The sequence below is a fragment of the Egretta garzetta genome, unplaced genomic scaffold (assembly GCF_000687185.1).
Source record: "Egretta garzetta isolate BGI_Z169 unplaced genomic scaffold, ASM68718v1 scaffold59, whole genome shotgun sequence".
In the NCBI taxonomy this organism is placed as follows: domain Eukaryota; kingdom Metazoa; phylum Chordata; class Aves; order Pelecaniformes; family Ardeidae; genus Egretta; species Egretta garzetta.
This window is the reverse complement of record NW_009267230.1, coordinates 1,727,382-1,745,953: the sequence shown is the minus strand read 5'-3', so window position 1 is coordinate 1,745,953 and position 18,572 is coordinate 1,727,382. Positions and strand designations below refer to the sequence as shown.

Here is an 18,572-nt window from a genome sequence, read left to right as displayed (position 1 = left end):
CTTGCCAACACACGGTGCTCCCACCCCTGTGACACCAGGGATGCTGAAGGCTGCAGGCTGCACTGCCACCCCGGGGAGGGGACGGCCAGCATCCTGCACCCTCTGGCGTGAAACTGAGCCAGGCAGCAGGGAAGCGCTGCCCTGGCAGGGACTGCCTGGGTTCCTGCTGTGTCCACGGCCTACAGGTGCTGGAGATGGTATGGGGTGGAGGGGGCTCAGGCAGTGCCCGGTGTGGCTGCATGCACGGCGATGCCTGGCAATACGAGGTGCAGCTCGCAGAAGAACCCAGGGGCTGAGTTTGCCTTTGGCAGCTGCACGAGTAGGAGCAAGAAGGAACCACCTACAGTTACTGTATTCTGTAATGGCAAGAAAGGTAAGAAACTAGCAAGAAGCTGTGTCTGTTCCTCTGGCAGGGTGGGCTTCCCCAGAGGAGCCTCAGCAGCCCACGGTACTGTACTTGGCCTCCCAGCCGCGTCAATAGTCCTCGTCCTCCGGGTGGGTGACGTACATGATGGGCACCAGTCCCCTCTCGGAGCCGAGGCTGCACTGCAGCCAGTCACCGTCCACCTTGGAGATGACCTGCAGGATGTCCCCCTTGTTGAAGCTCAGCTGTCCTGCCTCGGTGGCAATGTGATGGCAAAGAGCTTTCACCTCACTGCAGGCAGAGGGAGGGGAAGAAGGGTTAGCTCACCACAGGACACTCACCCCGCTCAAGCCCAGGGGCCACCACGGGCACAGAGGAGCGAGGAGAACACCCCCTGCTTCCACCCAGCTCCCCCTCTCTTGCAGGCTGCAGAGTTGCAGTGGATGGGTGAAAAAGCTACATCATCTGCCCCAAAACGTCCCCTGGTCCACAAGTACCAAGGGGGCCAGACGAACTGCAACATGCAGAGCTGTGCCAACCCCAACCCACCATGTCCCAGCACCTGCAGGATGGCCCCATGGTGCCACTCACCAGGGAGGGTGGGGAGACAGCCCCCAGGCCAGCCGTGCCGCAGGGGGCACTTCAGGTGGCTCTGGCCGGGGGGACTCTGGCTCAGGGGCTGCTTCTCGCCACATGCTTGCCCCAACCGTCTGGGCCACCAGCTGGAACACAGACTTGTCCAAGCTCAGCCAGCCAGAGGGCAACCTGCAAGAAGGAGACAGAAGCATGTAGTAGCAAGGAAGCATACCTGGGGGCAAGGAGCAGCTGCTCTCGTGGCAAGGTCACGCCTTAGAGGTCTGGCTCCATGCTCAAAGTGCGGTCCCCAGGCTGTCTCCTGGCAAGGAGGACTCAGCATCCTCCAGACACAACATAGCTTAGACTGGGAAGGACATTTCCAGTGGCCATAGAACGATATAGATGTTCTATGTTCCAGGTGAGCATAGTATGGGTATAGATGGAGAGGCAGTGCCAGGAATTCTAAGCTACATGAGGCAACTTCACGACTCCTCCTTCTCACCTGTTTGTGCACAAAAGGGATGGCTCCATATTCTATTCTCAATATTTGGTTTTGGGAGGGATGAGGTGATGATAGGGGCCATTCAGCAGGGGCCTTTTCCCTGGAGAGAGGACTTAGGACCCGAGGCAGTGGCAGAGCTCAGGCAGAAGAGGAAAGCCCATGAGGTGGATTGAGCAAGGGTAGGAGCTGAGGGGAACAGTGGCGCAGGAGGAATTAAGGCAGGCTGGCAGGGCTGGGCAAGAGTGACAGACCTCTCCATTCACATGCTGCCTCTGGTGTACCGTTGTGGTGTAGCCCAGCGGCCAGCTGTTGGCCTGACCTCCACCCACAACTGCATGTTAACCACCCCTCCCCAGCCCCAAACCATCCTTGCCCTTACCTGTTAGGCTGCCTGGGCTCTTTTTGCACCTTCCTGGACCCAAACAGATGTCCCCACTTGATGGGCTGGCTGCCCTCTGAGGCACTGGTGCTGCTCTCCTCTTGGGGGGCTGCTGCTGCTGCTCCCACTCTTTGCTGAGTCCCCGTCTCCTTCTCCTTGCTGCGCTTCAGCTCCGTAAGCACCGAGTCTGGGGGGCTCCCCATCCAGAAGGGCCAGCTCCGTTCCTTCACCTCTTCACTGATGGGTACCTGCTGGGGCTTTTCCAAGGGCTCTTCTATGGCTTCAGGACTTGGCTTGCTGGTAGCCTTGGACCTCTCCTCGAAGGTGCCCTCAGCAATGGGGCAAGCCTCTGCACCCTCCACCACCCCTTCGCGGGGGGGTGGTGCCTTGCGGGTCTCCGATGACCTGGGCACAGTATTCACAGCCGCCTTCTTCTTCTCATAGCGGATGAACTTCGAGCCTTCAGCCGAGCCCTCGATGTAAATCTGAGAGCTCTGCATGAGCTGGTACCACCACCCCGCCTGCTTGTCCTTCTTGCCCTCCCACGTGCTCTCTCGAATCTTCCTTCGCTCTTCCTCCCTGTCACCATCTCCGCAGGAGGCCCCCACCCCCTTGACCCTCTCACCCGTCGCTTGCTGGGGGCTGTGGTCTGGTGAGATGTCACCATCCCTGGCACCCACTTTGCACGGTTCGGGGGCGGTGCTGCAGCCATCGGGATCCTCACCGCTGCCCCGCGTCTGCATCAGCTGCAGGGTGGAGTGTGCGGAAAGCAGCAGGTCCTGCTTCACACGCAGCAGCTCCTTTTGCTGCTGCTGCTCTTTGCCCATCTGCATGAGGTGGTGCTCGAAAAGGAGGTCCAGGTTGAAGGGCAGCAGGGAGAGAGGCTGGAGCAGGAGCAGGAGCTCCTCGAAAAGGGGCTGGCACACACTGTGAGACAGGCACAAGAAGCCCACCGGCTGGTAGTGTGCCAGGATGATATCTGTAAGGCAAGAGACATGAATTAGAGGAGAGGCAAGCCTTTCTCCTTTGCCAAGCCACCAAGAAGCTGCTGAAGCTATGGGGAAAGGGTTGGGACACCGGGTTTTGGTCTGTTGCTGTTGAACTGTTGCTGCAGTGTGAGGTTCAGCACTGGGGCAGGGAGCACCAGATACTCTGGGCAAACTGGCCCAGGTCCCGCTTCCAGTTGTGCCTGCAGCCAGGACCTGCTTGTCAGACCGTCCACCAGGATGACCTCTGCCACAAAACACCACGGGAAACACCATGGGAGTAGGGTGCGAACAAAGAGCATAAAAAGGTCAGCACATTCTCCTCCCCACCTCCCAGAGATGAACAAGGAGCTGCGGATCTGGCTGTACCAGTCCCCTGCAGAAAGAGGTGCCAGGCACAGCTGAATGCAGTCTTTCCAGGGACCTGGCTGGGCTGAACTGTGGATCCTAACAGAGAAAGGGCTAGCATTTCTACCTGCAGCATTCGTCCTTCACTTCATTTGGCCACATCTGCAGTGCCCGCCACCCCCACCTCCCCCCAGCTTTGTTGTCAGCTCTCACTCCCAGGGAGAGAGTTGGGAACAGGATTTGTGGCCATTTGGCCCCAGTGAGATAACAAACTTACACAACAGACAGGACTTACACCTTATCTCCAAACCCTTTGCTTAGCCTTCATCATCCTAACTGCCCTAGCTATTGCTCACTCCTCCAGCTCTTAATGATGGCTTGACGCAGAGGGTATTATTCTGCTCCAGATAACCAGGGTGCTTTCTCTTGCCACACTGCCGGGTACAAAGGCTCCTGTCTGCTCCAGAGAGAAGTGCTGCCTGCACACACAGACCTGGGAAATGTCTGCTGTCAGCCCCCAAACCTGCCAGAAGATACTGGGCTGGACTCCTTGCAAGGCATGGGGCCCTGGGCTGGGCACAGGCTGAGCCAGCAGCACTCCCAGGGGATCCAGCGGGTCGAGGGTGTCTGTCTCACTGTGCACGTAGCACTTAGTTGTGCTGCTTCTAGGCATCAGGCAGCCTGGTTGTGCTGCTGGGTCATCTGCATGCTCTAGAAACATTTCTGGTTGAAAAAACAGATACATCCAGTAAAATCTGCTTTTTGCTTGCCAGGAGGTTTTCCTTTCCATTTCCCATGCCTGAAGGGTTTCAGCTAAGTGTACGCATGTCCATTTGTACAAGCTCTCAGGCACTGAGCAGGGAACACAGAAACTTGGGGAGGATTACATCTGGTCTCCCACTGGTAGGCTGAGGGATCTGCATTGGAGGTGATAGCCTTGGGTACTGGCTGCAGCTGGGAAGGACACGGCTGGCCAGGCTCAGGTGGAGGGTGCATGGAGCTTTGACTTCCACCTGGGACTTCCCTGGTACGCTGGGACTGTGCATAGTCTAGGCACAGAATCATAGAATCATAGAATCATTTAGGTTGGAAAAGATCTCCAAGATCACCCAGTCCAACTGTTAACCTAACCCTGCCATCCCACCACTAAACCATGTCCCTAAGCACCACATCTACCAGTCTTTTAAATACCTCCAGGGATGGGGACTCCACCACTTCCCTGGGCAGCCCATTCCAAAGCTTGACAACCCTTTCAGTGAAAAAATTTTTCCTAATGTCCAACCTAAACCTGCCCTGGTGCAACTTGAGTCCTTCAGCTCAGGGCAGAGGGGAGCAGCCTAGGCTGAGAGACCAACCAGAGAAATGCATGCCCCCTCCCATGTTCTGCACTGTGCAGAATTTGGCCCCCATGGCAGCCCACAGCCCGCAGGCTCTTACCTTCATGGTTGTAGAGGTGGTTGAACCAGAACTCCAAGGACCGGATACTGCAGGAAGGGAAAACAAGCAGGGAAAGAAAGAATGAAAATCAGTTCACTCCCTTCACACTTGCTGTTCTACAAAAAGAAGTGTGGCTGGGAAAGGACATTTACACCGTGTGAACCCATGAACCCCAAGACCTAGTGAAAGGACAGAGGCTTGCTGCCATTGGCATGCACTGTCCACAGCCGCCCAGCCTGCAACGGAGCCATCCAGTTTGCTTTACATGAGGCATTGTGCAACCTTAACCCCTAACCATGTTTCCAGCAAGTTTCCTCACTGTTTAGCTCCTATGTCCTTGGCAGAGCTTAGCTTTGCTGAGAAGGGCTCAGGCAGAAGAGGCAAATCACCTACAAACCTAAGACCATTGCTCAGGCTTGGCGCAAAATATGCTGGTATGCTGTGCCAGCAAGGGAGAGCTGGGCCACCCTGGGTGGGGAGAGCAGGGCAGAGCTTGCTCCTGCTTGTAGGGGTCCCCCAGCATTTGAAGATCTCGGGAACTCTCTTGCCACAGCCAGAGCTCTTGCTGACCAGCAAAGAGGCATTGCTGCCTTCTTCTGTTTAATACTGAGTGTAGCATGCACACTCCTTATCCAAGCTGGAAGGGCCAGCCTTGGGTCCCAGACCAGGGCAATTTCTCCTTCAGAACCTCATGCACTGGGATTCACTGCAGCTCCAGGAAGCAGTAATTTAGTCAGGGATTTCCAGGAGTAATTCATGCATATGTTATGTCTAGCTCTGTATGAACCCTGACAGACAGACTCTTCCCACCTAATGTTCTGGGGCTAAAACAAGATGACTATGTTCTTCAGTGGGCTACAGCCACCCCTTCTCAGCCCTGGCCCGGTAGAGTAGGTTTTGATCCTTCCGGGGTGCCCTGAGGCTCACAGCTTCTTCCTTCCCTCACCTACAGCTGGGGAGAGGCTTCCCAGGTTTCTTAAGTCTTTTCATTGGCAACTGTGCCTGCCTGCAGTCAAGGACCAGGACCTGCAGTGACATGCAGCCAGCCCAGGGAGCCTGCTTACTTGAGGAGGCCAAAGATGAATGCGTTGAACCTCATGGTGTGGTTGGTGAGCTCCGTGTACTGGCTGATCTTGCTATAGAGGCTGTGCAGCAACTTGGTAGAGGGGCCTATGGAGAGAAGCAAAATGCTGAGATTAGTTGTGGTTAGCAAAGCCAAAATGGCACCACGGGAAGGAGCATCAAGGCAAAGACAGACACTGGCCGGGTGCCCATGCCCATATGTGCATTATCTCTCCACCAAACACCAAGATGAACTTGGTCCATCCCAAGGGTTAGACTCCACAAGGGAGATGGGTTGTGGTCTGCCCCAGACTGTCACTCCAAAACTTCAGGAGAGCTTCAATACCGCAGGGACCTGCCTCACACACTTCAAGAACAGCCACAGCCCTTGGCCCAAAATCAGCAGGTAAACAGAGAATTGTGGTGGGTGGTTATAATTTGGGGTGTCTGGAAGCACAGAGATAACCCCAGAGCTGGAGATTTGTCACAGACAGGCTAGAAGGCTTCCCGGCCCTGAATGTAAGCCCTTCATGACACAGAAATCAGTGTGGCCTTGCCATCTGTAGCCTCAGAAAGGAGTTCTCCTAGATGGTAGCCACTGCCACAATCCAGGGTTCAGACTGGTACGAGCAAAGGCTGCAGGTGTTGTGGGCATGCTTCAGCCAGGTGAGCTGTGTGTGCAAATGTTGTTACAGGCCTGGAGAAAGTACAGCTCTGCCTTATCAGGTAACTGTGCAGAGCTAAAGACCCTGGAAACAGTGGGGGAAAAGGGCATTCTTTCTTTTTTTTTTTTTCTTTTTTTCATTGCTAGGGCATTGACCATAAATATTTGGGCAGAATAGAACAGTGGCTCTCCTGTCTTGCAAGAGAAGGTTAGCGTGCACCCTGTTCCATGCAGGGAGATGGGTATTATTCTGCAATCCCATCCTTACAGCCAGCTTTCCCCAGCACCTCCCAGCCACAACACGGGAGTACCACAGAGCAATGGGCATCGCTGCACACCCTCCATACCTAGCTGGGTGGATGCCTCCACCACGCTCCAGGGGATGTTCCTCCTCTGGCCAATGATCATGTCCAGGACGTAAGCCTTGAGCCCATCACTCAGAATGTCGCGGACAGCAGGGCACAGGTATTTCAGGATGAGATGCCCCACGTTGGGGCTCACAGAGCTGTTTCCAAGTTTGGCCTAAGGGAGAACAGGCAACAGGGCTAAGGTTGGTAACTGCTCTACAAGGTACAGATGCGTGTGAACAGTCCAGCCTCACTTGCCTATTACAGACATCCAGCAGGCAATGTCCAGGCTACGACGATGCTCAGAAGTTCCTTGAATAGGCAGGCTCTTCTCCTTCACCCCTGCTGCCTCATTACACCAGTTCTGGGTTTCTCCCTGCAAGGTGTGCCCCAGGCTGGGATCAACCAACAGCTTGGGAAGAGAATATCCCAGTTTGGTAATAGGATGTCCCAGTTAGAAGGGATGCCTGGTTCTCCCTACAGGTATAACAAGGCTGTCCTGGTGGAGGAAGGAAAGAGTAGGGGATCCTTCTGCTGCTGTAGATTTTCTTGTTGCTATTTCTGAAGCAGGAAGCAGCAAGCCACACAGGAACTAACAGCACTGATGGGTTAAGGAACACTTAACTCAGTGACATGCCGAGCTATAATTCCTGGGGATTACTATAAATAAACGGGGTGAGGGCAAAATGGATGGACGGAGGTCAGGTTGGGGTAAGGAAGCATGTAAGAGCCCAGCATCAGCAGAGCAGGGACATATTCTGCTGCAGAGAGTCCCTGAGCTGCCGAGGGGTCCACCCAAAGGGGTCAGCCCCAGGCCTTGCACATCGTGTCGGGGGTCCCAGGCAGTTCTGTTCAAGGCACGGATTTTACCGACTGAGCCGGAATTACACTGGCCAGTTGGCACGGGTCCACAAAGGCCCTGAACTGAGACTGAACTTCTGGGTCAGGAATAATCCCACGAGATCCATTGGGCGTGGGAGCATCAGGGATGGGTGCTGCTTTTTTTGACAGGTGAATGCTCAGCCTGTGGCACACTAATGTATAGCGAAACCCCAGGTCAAAACCACAGCACTGTCTGGCAAGTAGAGTAATGGGGAAATGCTGCTCTTATTCCCCAAAACAAAATTGCAAGTATAAGAAATTCAGAATGAAGCCTTAAAAAGCTGTGGGAATCCCAACAGCTCCAGTTACACCGCAGAGCTATCTCCGCATCAGCAACAATTGTAATTAGGGGCAAATTACTCTGGGCTCTGAGATAAGATTGAATGGGCTTGGAATCTGTCCCAGCCAGGTTTCTCCTTGGGGATGGCACTCCGGGGCAGTTGTCATGTCCAAATATTGTCACATCGCTGCCCCAGAGTCCCTGTGACTGAAGCCGAGCATTCAGCTTTGAGAGGAGGCACCACAAACATGCTGAGTGTCAGAGGTCTGCAAACACTGGCTGGTACAAACAGAAGCGAGCTTGCTCTGCTTCTCTGTTATTCCAGAAATGGGAGATGAGGGGAGTACAGGCCAAGGACAGTCAGCCCCATGAGCACCTTAAATGCACTCTGAAGCTAGCGGGTTCGTGGCAAGGGCTACAGGGGAGGCCCCCCTGACTCAGATGGGCAATGGCTGATGCACTTTTTTATCATTATGGAGCCCTGTGACACATCGAGGGACTGGGGACACTACACTGTGTCCTGGAACCAGTGCCAGAACAGAATCACGGGACATGTGGAGGACGGAGAGAACTCTCCATTGTGTGAGAAAAAAAGAGCTGGTGTGTTGCATCAGACCAGAGGTGTAGCTGGCCTGGTATTCGCCACGAGTAAGTATGTGAGAGTCAAACCAGAGCAAGCATATGTAATACTTGCCCCTAATACTCTCACAGCCTATACCTACTTTCAACTCAGAGACTACTGAAGCTGGACATTATTCCTATGTGTTTGGTAGGCCTCAGTGAATTTTCCTTCCCTGTGTTTTTCTGATCTTCCCTTAAATCCACGTACTCTTTAGCACTCCCAGCATCATGCAGCAATAACTCTCACAGATTTACTATCCGCTGCATGGTGTACCATTGCCTTTATTTGGTTTGTTCTTGGTATTACTACCTTCATTGGACACCCTGTAGTTTTTGACTGGAAGAGAATGGAGAGGCGATCTTTCTCCATCCTCTCCATGCCACTCATGAAGTTGAGAAGCCATACTAGAAGCAAGACATACCTTCACCCCTGGATCCCTGCTGGTTCCAAAGTGAGCCACAATCAGGTCAACAGCAGTGTTGATTGCCTTCACCAGACCTAGAGGCAAAGACAGAGTCAGAGAGCTGCCTGAGGGGCTTCTAGGACAGGCCTTGACCAAACACTTCATGAAGAAGCCCATGTCAGCACATGTGCCCTCTCTGCCAAAAACACGCAGAGTCCTACCTAACTCCTCACCAAATCTGTTCCTGCTGGTTCCAACATTCACTTATCAGCTCAACAGTAGGACAACCTTTAGAAGTGGCTGAAGCATAAGACACCCTGTCCATGTTCCTAAGGGACATGGACCATCACCTCCACGCACCATCTGTTGAGGAAGCAGAGATGGGGCAAGGAGTGCCACTCAGAGGCAAGGAGTGTTTTGCTGCTTTGATCCTACAGAAGGAAGCCATGCATTTGGCAAGCTACGTAATGACTTTCAATAACAAGCCAGTAGTGGGTAATCTGACATCTGCATCACTATGATGAAAGAAGAGAAGTGCCACAGAGAAGAAGGCTGCCATCTGGCAGTCACCCACACATAGCTAGCAAAGGCATGGGAACCTTTCTGCACCTCCCTTGCCTTTGACTTGATACCGAGGCAGCTGTCAACAACCCAGTCCCCAAGTCTACCTCTAGCATGGACCTCATCACAGCCATCTCTTGTCCTGCTTTGGAATCCTTTCTCCCACCCTTTTACATAAACACTTTACCATGTAGGACCCAACAGACTTTTCACCTAAACTAATAAATCACAGGCGAGCACATCTGCAACACCACACGGATTCACAGGCCTGCCCTTGTGTACTGAGACAGGGGTGGCAGCATGCCCTGCCTTAGGGTCATGCTCCTGTGCCTGCCTGCTCTTTCTGCCCTTTCCTGTGGACTTAAGATCCTTTCTAATCAGAATTCCTGGGACAAGCAGCTCAAACATACTCCACGGCACACTGCATGTTGCAGAGAACACAAGCACCCACTGTGGAAACAGCCATCGGTCCAGGGGGACATGTAGTTATGCTACAGTAGAGAAGGGGAGGGAAAGAAACCATCTCACCAGAGATGATGTGATACAGAGGAAAGCACTGTTTGCCTTATGCTGTGCTACGCCACACTCTCTTCCACGAGAGATGCATGGACTCACCTTTCTTCTGCAGCAAGTCGATGGAGATGGACTCCGTGTTGCCATCTGGGGAGAGGCAGAACTCAGCGGGGGGTTTCTCTGCTAGTGAGAAGTAGTCAGGGAAGAAGTCAGTGTAGGTAAGCTGCAGTTGCCTCATAGACTGTCCTGCAGGGCCGAGACAGGGGGAGAAGGATCAGCCCTGAGGCCTTATACCAAAGCCTCTCCCACATTGTTTGCTTTTCCCAGAAGTGGTAGGAGTCTTCACACCAGCCTGTCCAAGACTGGGACAGCAAGGCTACAGGGTTGTTACCCTCCCAGCAATGGTTTGCAACGTGAGCCTGTACAGTTCAACCCTGCAGCCCACCCAACATCTAGCTCCAGCTTGACTTGGGGGCCTGTGAGCACTGGAAGATGCTGTGGAAGGTTCACTCCCATGGGCTGGTGCTAAAGGAAGCCTCACTGCACGAGACTCTCAGGGCTGCTGTGCAGATAGCCCCAGCAAGTGGGGTCAAAAGTAGAGCACACACAGAATTCCTACTTGTCACACACAGGCATGCACAGGCAACAAACTACTTGTCTTCTGCCTGTCCCCTGGGACGGTCTCTGTTTTCAAGGGGTGACTTCTGCAGGAGCTCTGTCATGTGCTCGACTTCCATCTGGTTGATTCCTCAGCTCTGTTACACTAGGTATCTTCCCATGAAGGAGGGATGGAGAAACTGTTTGGGTTAGTGGAATGAGGAGTAGAGCTTTGGGGAATTCCCTCCATGACTTGGGGCTGGCCTCAAGAACGCTCTCCCTCCCAGCAGACCCCTCTGCTCCTCTCAGAGGCACCTCAAAGGTGCAGTCAAAAGCAGCTTGTCCCTCTCAGCCCTTCCTGCACAGGTTTTGGAGGCCAGAGAAGACCTAAAGGGCAGAGCATAGAGAAGACAGAGCCCCATGCAGCCCTACAGTCTTGCCAGCTGCACCATGAGAGCTACAGCCCAAAACCTAGCATGCTGCCAGGGTTGGGGCAGAGGGGCAGACACCATGGGGCACAGACAAGATCTTCAAGGACGACAACTCGTGAACAAGGCATGAACTACAAGCTGGACATAGTCCAGGAGCACTTGCTGAGGTCTGAGCAGGCTCTTGGGCCGTTCACTTTACCATTCAATCCAGCCCAGAGCCAGACCTGACTGATCTCAGCTTGTGGAGAAGGGAGGCTCCACACAGAATGCACCCATCATTGTGGCAATTTTCACCTTCCTCTTGTACCCCTCGGCCCCACTGTGAGCAGAAGCATCATCCCTCCTTCTCAGAGCAAGCAGAGCAGTCATGAGGCCAGGCTGAACCTGAGCCCCAAGGTATACTGACCCTGAGCCCCAAGCGATACTGACCCTGAGCCCCAAGTGATACTGACCCTGAGCCCTAAGGTCACCTCCCAAGAGCCCCCCAGCAGAAAGGTGGTGCGCACCGTTCAGCTTGCAGTGGAAATGGCTGGTGTTGAGAGTGCCAGGGAGCTCAAAGATGGGGTTGCCCCGGTTCAGCCGAGGCTCTTGCTGCCTCCTGTCTAGGCTGCCTGCTAAGGCTGGCAGCCCCGGAAAGCGGGCCCGAACAAGGCATGAACTACAAGCTGGACATAGTCCAGGAGCACTTGCTGAGGTCTGAGCAGGCTCTTGGGCCGTTCACTTTACCATTCAATCCAGCCCAGAGCCAGACCTGACTGATCTCAGCTTGTGGAGAAGGGAGGCTCCACACAGAATGCACCCATCATTGTGGCAATTTTCACCTTCCTCTTGTACCCCTCGGCCCCACTGTGAGCAGAAGCATCATCCCTCCTTCTCAGAGCAAGCAGAGCAGTCATGAGGCCAGGCTGAACCTGAGCCCCAAGGTATACTGACCCTGAGCCCCAAGCGATACTGACCCTGAGCCCCAAGTGATACTGACCCTGAGCCCTAAGGTCACCTCCCAAGAGCCCCCCAGCAGAAAGGTGGTGCGCACCGTTCAGCTTGCAGTGGAAATGGCTGGTGTTGAGAGTGCCAGGGAGCTCAAAGATGGGGTTGCCCCGGTTCAGCCGAGGCTCTTGCTGCCTCCTGTCTAGGCTGCCTGCTAAGCTGGGCAGCCCCGAAATGCGGTCCAGACCCAGGGGGTTCCTCCGCCTGTACTCCCGCCACTTCAGCGCTTGGGGGGAGAGGTGGTTCGCTAGGACGCCGCAGGCAGTGAGCACCAGACAGGAGGACACGAGCAGACGGGAAGACGTGGAGGGGAAGCGGGGAGAGAGAAGATGAGAAAGAGTAAGGACAGAGAAAAAGAGACAGCTCATTAGTTAAAAGTCCAGCTGTGTTTCAGGACGTTAGCACGCACACATGGAGGGAGGCGGAGGCCACAGCCTGGCAGAGCAGGGCAGGAGCCTGGGTGGCCTCATGGCTGCAGGCATCGAAGGAGTGGGTTTGGGGTGCAAACACCTGGCACGGGGTGCTGTAAGATCAGCAGCCCCACACTGCCCTCTCTGGAGACGCAGTGTAGGAGCTGGGACTGGTGGGATATGCTCTTAGCGTAGGACTATTTTTTGCAGGCAGAGTAATGATAGGGGTTGCTGGGTGCTGCAGCACCCAGATGCAATTTTGCCCCCAGCCATGTCTGTAAGAGGTGGTACCACAGCCATAGCCAGAGACATTCCAGACTAGCACGTCCTGGCAGATGGGTACCTACCATTGAGGGGCCGTATTCCCATGCTGCTCAAGGGACCAGAGCTGCTGGTCTCACTGCCACTTCTCCAGTGGGGATCTGTGTGGCCTCCCACTCTGCTGACGGGCATACTGCCCACCGAGAGGGGCGGGAGGGACCCACTGTGGAGTCGGTACTCGGAGAGTGGCAGGCTTGGCTCCAGCGGTGCCTCCTTCTTGGGAACCGGCTTGGGGTTCTCCTTTTGCCTCAGAGCATCAGCTTTGGTGGCTTGGGAGGGCTGCATGGCACTGACAGCAGGGGAAGACCTCGTGGAAAGCAGGCTGGCAGAGATGGGACACGACCTGCTCCTGGGGGGCTGGCTCTCTCCAGCCCTCTCCGCTGTGGGCGAGGAAGAGGAGTCCACGCTTTGAAAGAAAGGCACGTTGCATCGCACAGGAGAGTAACTCCCCAGGGGGGACGGCCGGGTTGTCTCGGGGGCAGGCTTCTTAATGCAGCCGTCATTGCGGGAGGCAGCTCCGTCCACTGAGCGCTGGGTCAGGAGCGTGCTGCGGGCTTGGCTCCCCGCCGCTGCCGACGGCTCTGCCGAGGTGGTTGAGACTGAGGACTGGGAATTGGAGGAGATCTGCTGGCTGGCAGGCCGGTTGCTGGACAAGCTGTAGAGCTGGGAAAGGCTGGAGGCAAAATGGCTGTGCAGAGCACGGCCCTTGGTTGGCTTGCTGAAGTGGTGCTGGAAAACAAAGGGCTGGATGGGCAGAGTCGTGGGACGCTGGTCCTTGCTGTAGCGCACCACAGGCTTGCTGTCTGTGCTACCACCTTCAGGGAAAGAAAGGGGGACAGAGAGTGAGGATGGACAGAGGGACAGTAACCATCAGCCCAGCAGATCACAGGCAAAAGGGAATGTGTTCTCAGCTGCACGAGGAAGAGGATGAGCTAGAGGCCAGCGACACACGCAGAGTGGTACAAGTCTGAGCCAGACATGCACATCATGAGCTGGCAGGGTAAAGACATGTGGCCCCAAACGCAGAGTTTCCAGCTGTTGACGGCTATCTGGATGTGTAGGGCACTGCACTACGGGCTTCTCTCTCCTGGTAGGGTCACCACCTTCCCATCTCTTCCCCACCCCTTGCACCCAGGACAAGCACAAGTCACGGCCCTGGGTGCCTGCCCTCGACCTGCCTCCTCCCAGGCAGCACCACGAGGACATGGCCCAATGCACTGTATCACAGTAAGATTTCCTATCCCGACGGACTGTCCTCTCCCGCACGTGCTGAGAACTCACCCCGCTGAGCACAAGCATTACAAGCAACAGCACCACAGCTCTGCATCCCATGTCACGCTCGGTGCTGTCGGAAAGGCCGCTTGCTTCCTCTTCTGCCTCCCTCCTCTTTCTCCCATAACTGTTCCCCCTCTGAGCACACAGCTTCCTTCCTCCTCCTGCCTGTAACAGACCCGAGCAGGACGTTCCCTTCCAAACCAGGACCACAGCAGAATTAGGAAAGCTTCCCACCCTGGAAAAGGCAGGTCTGCTCCATCAAATGACCAACAGGGGTGTCTTAAGGGAGTCCACTGGGCTGATCTCCTACGTGTGCCTGCAGCTCCTGGCGGGGCCACCACACCCCGAGGGGCACAGCTGAAGTGTGACAGGGGGTGCACACCGTGCACAACGCACGCGGCACTGGGTGCACACACGGGGCCGACTGGGATCCCTGACCACCAGCCGTGACGCATCCCAGCACAGCATGGCACCTTCTGCCTTCTTTCCCCCCCACCACCACCCGACTCCTCCAGCCCACAGCAGATCCTGGGACAAAGGACCCGTCCCAAGCAGAGCCCTGGAGTTACCTCCTGCCTGCGGGGTGTGCCGGGCCTCTCCCCCTACAGCTAGCCTTTGGCAGGGCTTGCTTTCCCTCCCCATCCCTTCTCAGACCCTCTGGGCTTGCATGCTGCTCTCAGCCCGTGCGAGGCAGCTCTGCCTCTACCTTCAGCCGCAGGTGGGAGCTTTCTGCACAGGACCAGGGGAAGGGACTGCAGCAGGGGGTGCAGGAACTGCTGGGATATGTTGTCCCAAGAGCTTCTTCTGCCCCCTCCTCCCCAGGCAGCTCTTACTCCTTCCAAGCACTCCCACTGCAAACCAAGAGGGCTGCTCCCATGCTGCCTGCTCCCAGCAGGACCTGCCTTCCCTGCCGCCCTGCACCGAGTGCAGGTTCAAGGCTCAGTAAACAAACAGGACAATATACAAAAACCTCTTGCTCCAAAGGCCAAAATCTCTCCCACACCTGCGACAGGAAGGAGCGACACATTCTTCCTATCTCCTGCCAGAAATCTTCAGGGCATTAAATGGAGACAGTCTGGTCCTTGGTGTGATAGGGACTATCTACCGCAGCAGTCTGGCCAGAGACCCATTTTAGACAGGCTCTTACCTATGAAGCAGGTAACAAGAACTGTCTAGGGCAGAGACAGAGGTCTCCTGCCATGCTGGAGAAGTGGCCATACCTCTGATAGGGCTGTCACACAGCTTCCTCACCAGGACACATCAAGGCAATATCAAGGTGGAAAGTAACTCATGTATTGCAGACTTTCCTGCAAAGGGAGCTGGGACAATTACCGTCCAGAGGAACCTTTCCTGCAATCCCATGCACTGTGGAGGCTACGGCCAGGATACTCCAGAAGAGACACGCAGCTCCTCTAATCTCTGCAGGACCCATGCTGTAAGTCCCAACAGAGACTGTGTGAGCAACCTGACCCTGCACTGAGAGGAGACTGAGGGCTATGCCTCCTCCCTCTCCACCTCTGCCCCACCTAGCTCCAAAGAAGAAAGGCTAAAAACTCCTCAGTGGTTCCCTTCCCTTCATCTGCTGGTAACGTGAGTCTGCTGAGCATCTTCAGATCTCTGCCTTAGGAGCTAAAGGCAGGTGAGTCTCAAGGACTGGGGGAGTACAACACCCTGGAAGGGAGACAATCCTCCAAGCTGCACAGACCCTGAGTGCTAATGCTGTGTCCTCCCTTGCATGATATGAGAGGTTTGCACAAAACCTCGAGGCTTTAGAAATACAAGGACAAGGCACTTGCACTGATCTGGGTCTGAAATAAGCATGGCAGGGCTCTGTCCCAGGGAAGGGTAGACCAGGAAAGAAACTGCAGAGGCACTGGTTGCCCATCGCCATGCCGGTTCCTCTGCTGCTCCCCTCATATCCCAAAGAGCAGCCTTTCTTTTTACTTCTCCATTCTGCCTAGTTTGGCTCCTTACCATCTGCTTGGGCTCTAACATCTCTTTGTCTGTGGCCACTGGCAGAGCCACCTGAGAAGCTGGCATCTGCCTCCGTCAGCAGGGACAGAGAGGCTTGCTCACCTGCCCCATGTCCACCGGGGACCTTCTCACTGGAGACTGAGTCTTTGGTGGGACACAAAGCCTGGCTATCCCCAAAAGCATGATTTAAACAGAAGCCCTCACAGCTTCGGTTCAGGCCATGGACGAAGGGCATGGGTGGAAGACTCTGGCTGCGGCGAGCTCTTTCTTCAAGGAAGGTTGGGCAATCCCGCTGCGTCTCGGGGATAGGGGAGAACTCCAAGGAGGAATCACCACTGGACCGGAGTGGTGGGGAGGTGCCATTCTTTTTCCTGCCTTTAGCCAGTTCAGCAAAAGACGTTACTCGCTTCGGGGGAGAACTCTGGATGGGTATTGCTGGACTTTCGCTCAGCTTGACCGGACAGCTCACCATGCGCTCCAAGGAGCCCAGCCTGCTGCCGGGACTCCTGTCCAGGTTCTGATCATAGCTTCTGGAGCGCTGCCGGCTTGTGTTGAGGTTAGGTGGTGACACATTCACATAGACCTGGCCCTCAATCATGTTCTGGGTCGCTTCTCCCTTTGCTTCCTCTTCACCGCATTCCACATTGCTTTCTTCTTGTCTCAAGTCAGGCCTTCTAAACAGATAGTATTCAGTGGGCTGGGCTGGGCTACCTTTGGTATGGTCTTCCGAGCAGCTAGTTATGGAAGATCCTGCTGGGCTGGGGGATGACTGGGAAGACAAGTCACACGTGACTAACTTATAATAATTCTGAGTAGCCACAACGAGCCGTGCTTGGCTCTGGAAGCAGGCAGTGAGGTCTGAGCTCTCCGAAGTGCAAGGCTCACAGTGGAGGTGGTAGGAGTTGCAGTTAGCATCAAGGACAGGCGAGGAGGAGTGCTGACACCCACACACCTTCCCTGAACTCTCTGGGTGGTGTGACTCGCAAGACATCTTGGATTCTGTGGGTGATGAATGCAAATCCAGGTAAAAAGCTCCCGTGTCTGAGTGGCTGCAGAAGGAAGAGTCACAGGACAGGTTGGCTGAATTCAGGTTAGATCGAGAATGGCTGTTCATTTTGTTGTAGAGAGCACTGAAGTTCACGAGCACCCCATCAGAGCTGTTGCAGGAAGAGTCACTGATGTAGCCCATCTGCTGGTCAATTGCTTCAGACTGACTTGATGAACTGTAGCAGCGACAGTGCTGGAGCTCGGAGCTGGAACAGCTGCACGTCCGGCTGTGCAGGGCATCCTGGTTCCTCAGCGATTCACCCGTGTTCTGGTTCCACTCCTGGTCACCGCCATCGAAGGAGAAGCTGGAGGAGCTGCCATGATGGCAGCTGCATTCATCCAGCTCCATGCGTTCTGAGGGCTGGTGGCACCGGTTCGCATTGTTCCTCTTCTGGACGTCGTCACTGCTGATTTTGTCCTCTTGCCCATCTACCACACCGGACCGGCTGGCCATGTTCCAGGATTTCACAATGTGGTTGGAGTCATGGAGGTGGAAGGGGGGCAAGGCCAGCTCATGCAGATGAAAGGGAGGTTTGCCAGCTGCAAGTGAGTTGTGAAGGTGGAAAGATTTTTGACCCAAGTCATCCCCAAAGACGCTGAGATCTTCGCCCTCACTCAGGGTTGTGTCGCTTACTGACACTAGGGACAATCAAGTCCCTTGCTTTGCCTTCTTTGTTGTCTGAGGCCTCCACTGAGGTTTCGGAGGTCTGGAGAAAGCTGCTGTACACCAAGGAGTCAGTCTGTGAGAGGTCTCTGTCTGGAAGAGCAGAGGTCCGTGTAACGCTGAGCTCTGGCTGGCAGAAGGGGTTGGTCCTTTTGCTCACGGAGCAGCACTGTCTATCAGGGACCTGGCAATGCACCAGGGGAATGTGATGGACAATCAGCGTCTCACCAGTCAGTTTGGGTGGACTATCCATGGTGAGGAATGCTCTTCAGGACATCAATTAAGCTGGTGCTACCCATGGACAGGTAGAGCTGCACATGAGAGGCAGGGAGGACACTTCTCATGGGGGAATTCAGATACCTAGAAAGAGACAAAACCACAAAGGAAGTCACCTCTCAGGAAAGGCAGTGACTACTTAAAGCATCTTTGGTTTGAATGAAGACTTCATGTGCTGACAGGGACCAAACAGACTGGTGCTTGTCAGCCCAAGTACCCAAGCACAAGGTCCTGAGCTGTCCTTCTTCAGAAAAAGCACCACAATGTAAGACAAACATGTTCCCCTCCCTGCAGACTCCTGGGACAGCACTTGGGCTTCCAGCTGACCCCTCTCAAACTTATCCGAAGCAAGCTACTGATTTCACTCAAGTAGCCAAAGGGCTGCACGGGCTTTGAACCAAATGAAGATGTGCCCACTGCAGATGGCACTGCACGCTGACAGAAGAACATGCAGACAGCGCAGGGTCTGAAATGAAGCACTGCGCTCTGATGAGAGCAGTCCACCTTCTTGCACCAGATTCAATACCTTTGCCTACCTTTAGGTACTCGAACTTTCCTTTAAGAACCAAACACTGAATGGCACTGCCGGACCTTGCAATGTTAGAGAGACCCAAGTCCAGGCTGAGACTGGAAAGCAGCAACAGACTGGAATAGGAAAGCAGCA

At 54.8% G+C, this 18,572-nt stretch overlaps 1 protein-coding gene across 1 annotated transcript; it reads right to left on the bottom strand.

Annotated features, from left to right (window-relative positions):
- Positions 1 to 474: 474 nt before the first annotated feature.
- On the bottom strand, positions 475 to 17,885 carry RUSC2 (RUN and SH3 domain containing 2). The gene is given in 12 exon segments (XM_009647277.2): positions 475 to 655; positions 956 to 1,129; positions 1,822 to 2,800; positions 4,593 to 4,639; positions 5,657 to 5,762; positions 6,666 to 6,840; positions 8,871 to 8,947; positions 10,029 to 10,172; positions 11,988 to 12,188; positions 12,699 to 13,487; positions 15,922 to 17,585; positions 17,587 to 17,885. Coding segments are annotated over 12 exon segments (4,836 nt in total).
- Positions 17,886 to 18,572: the final 687 nt, after the last annotated feature.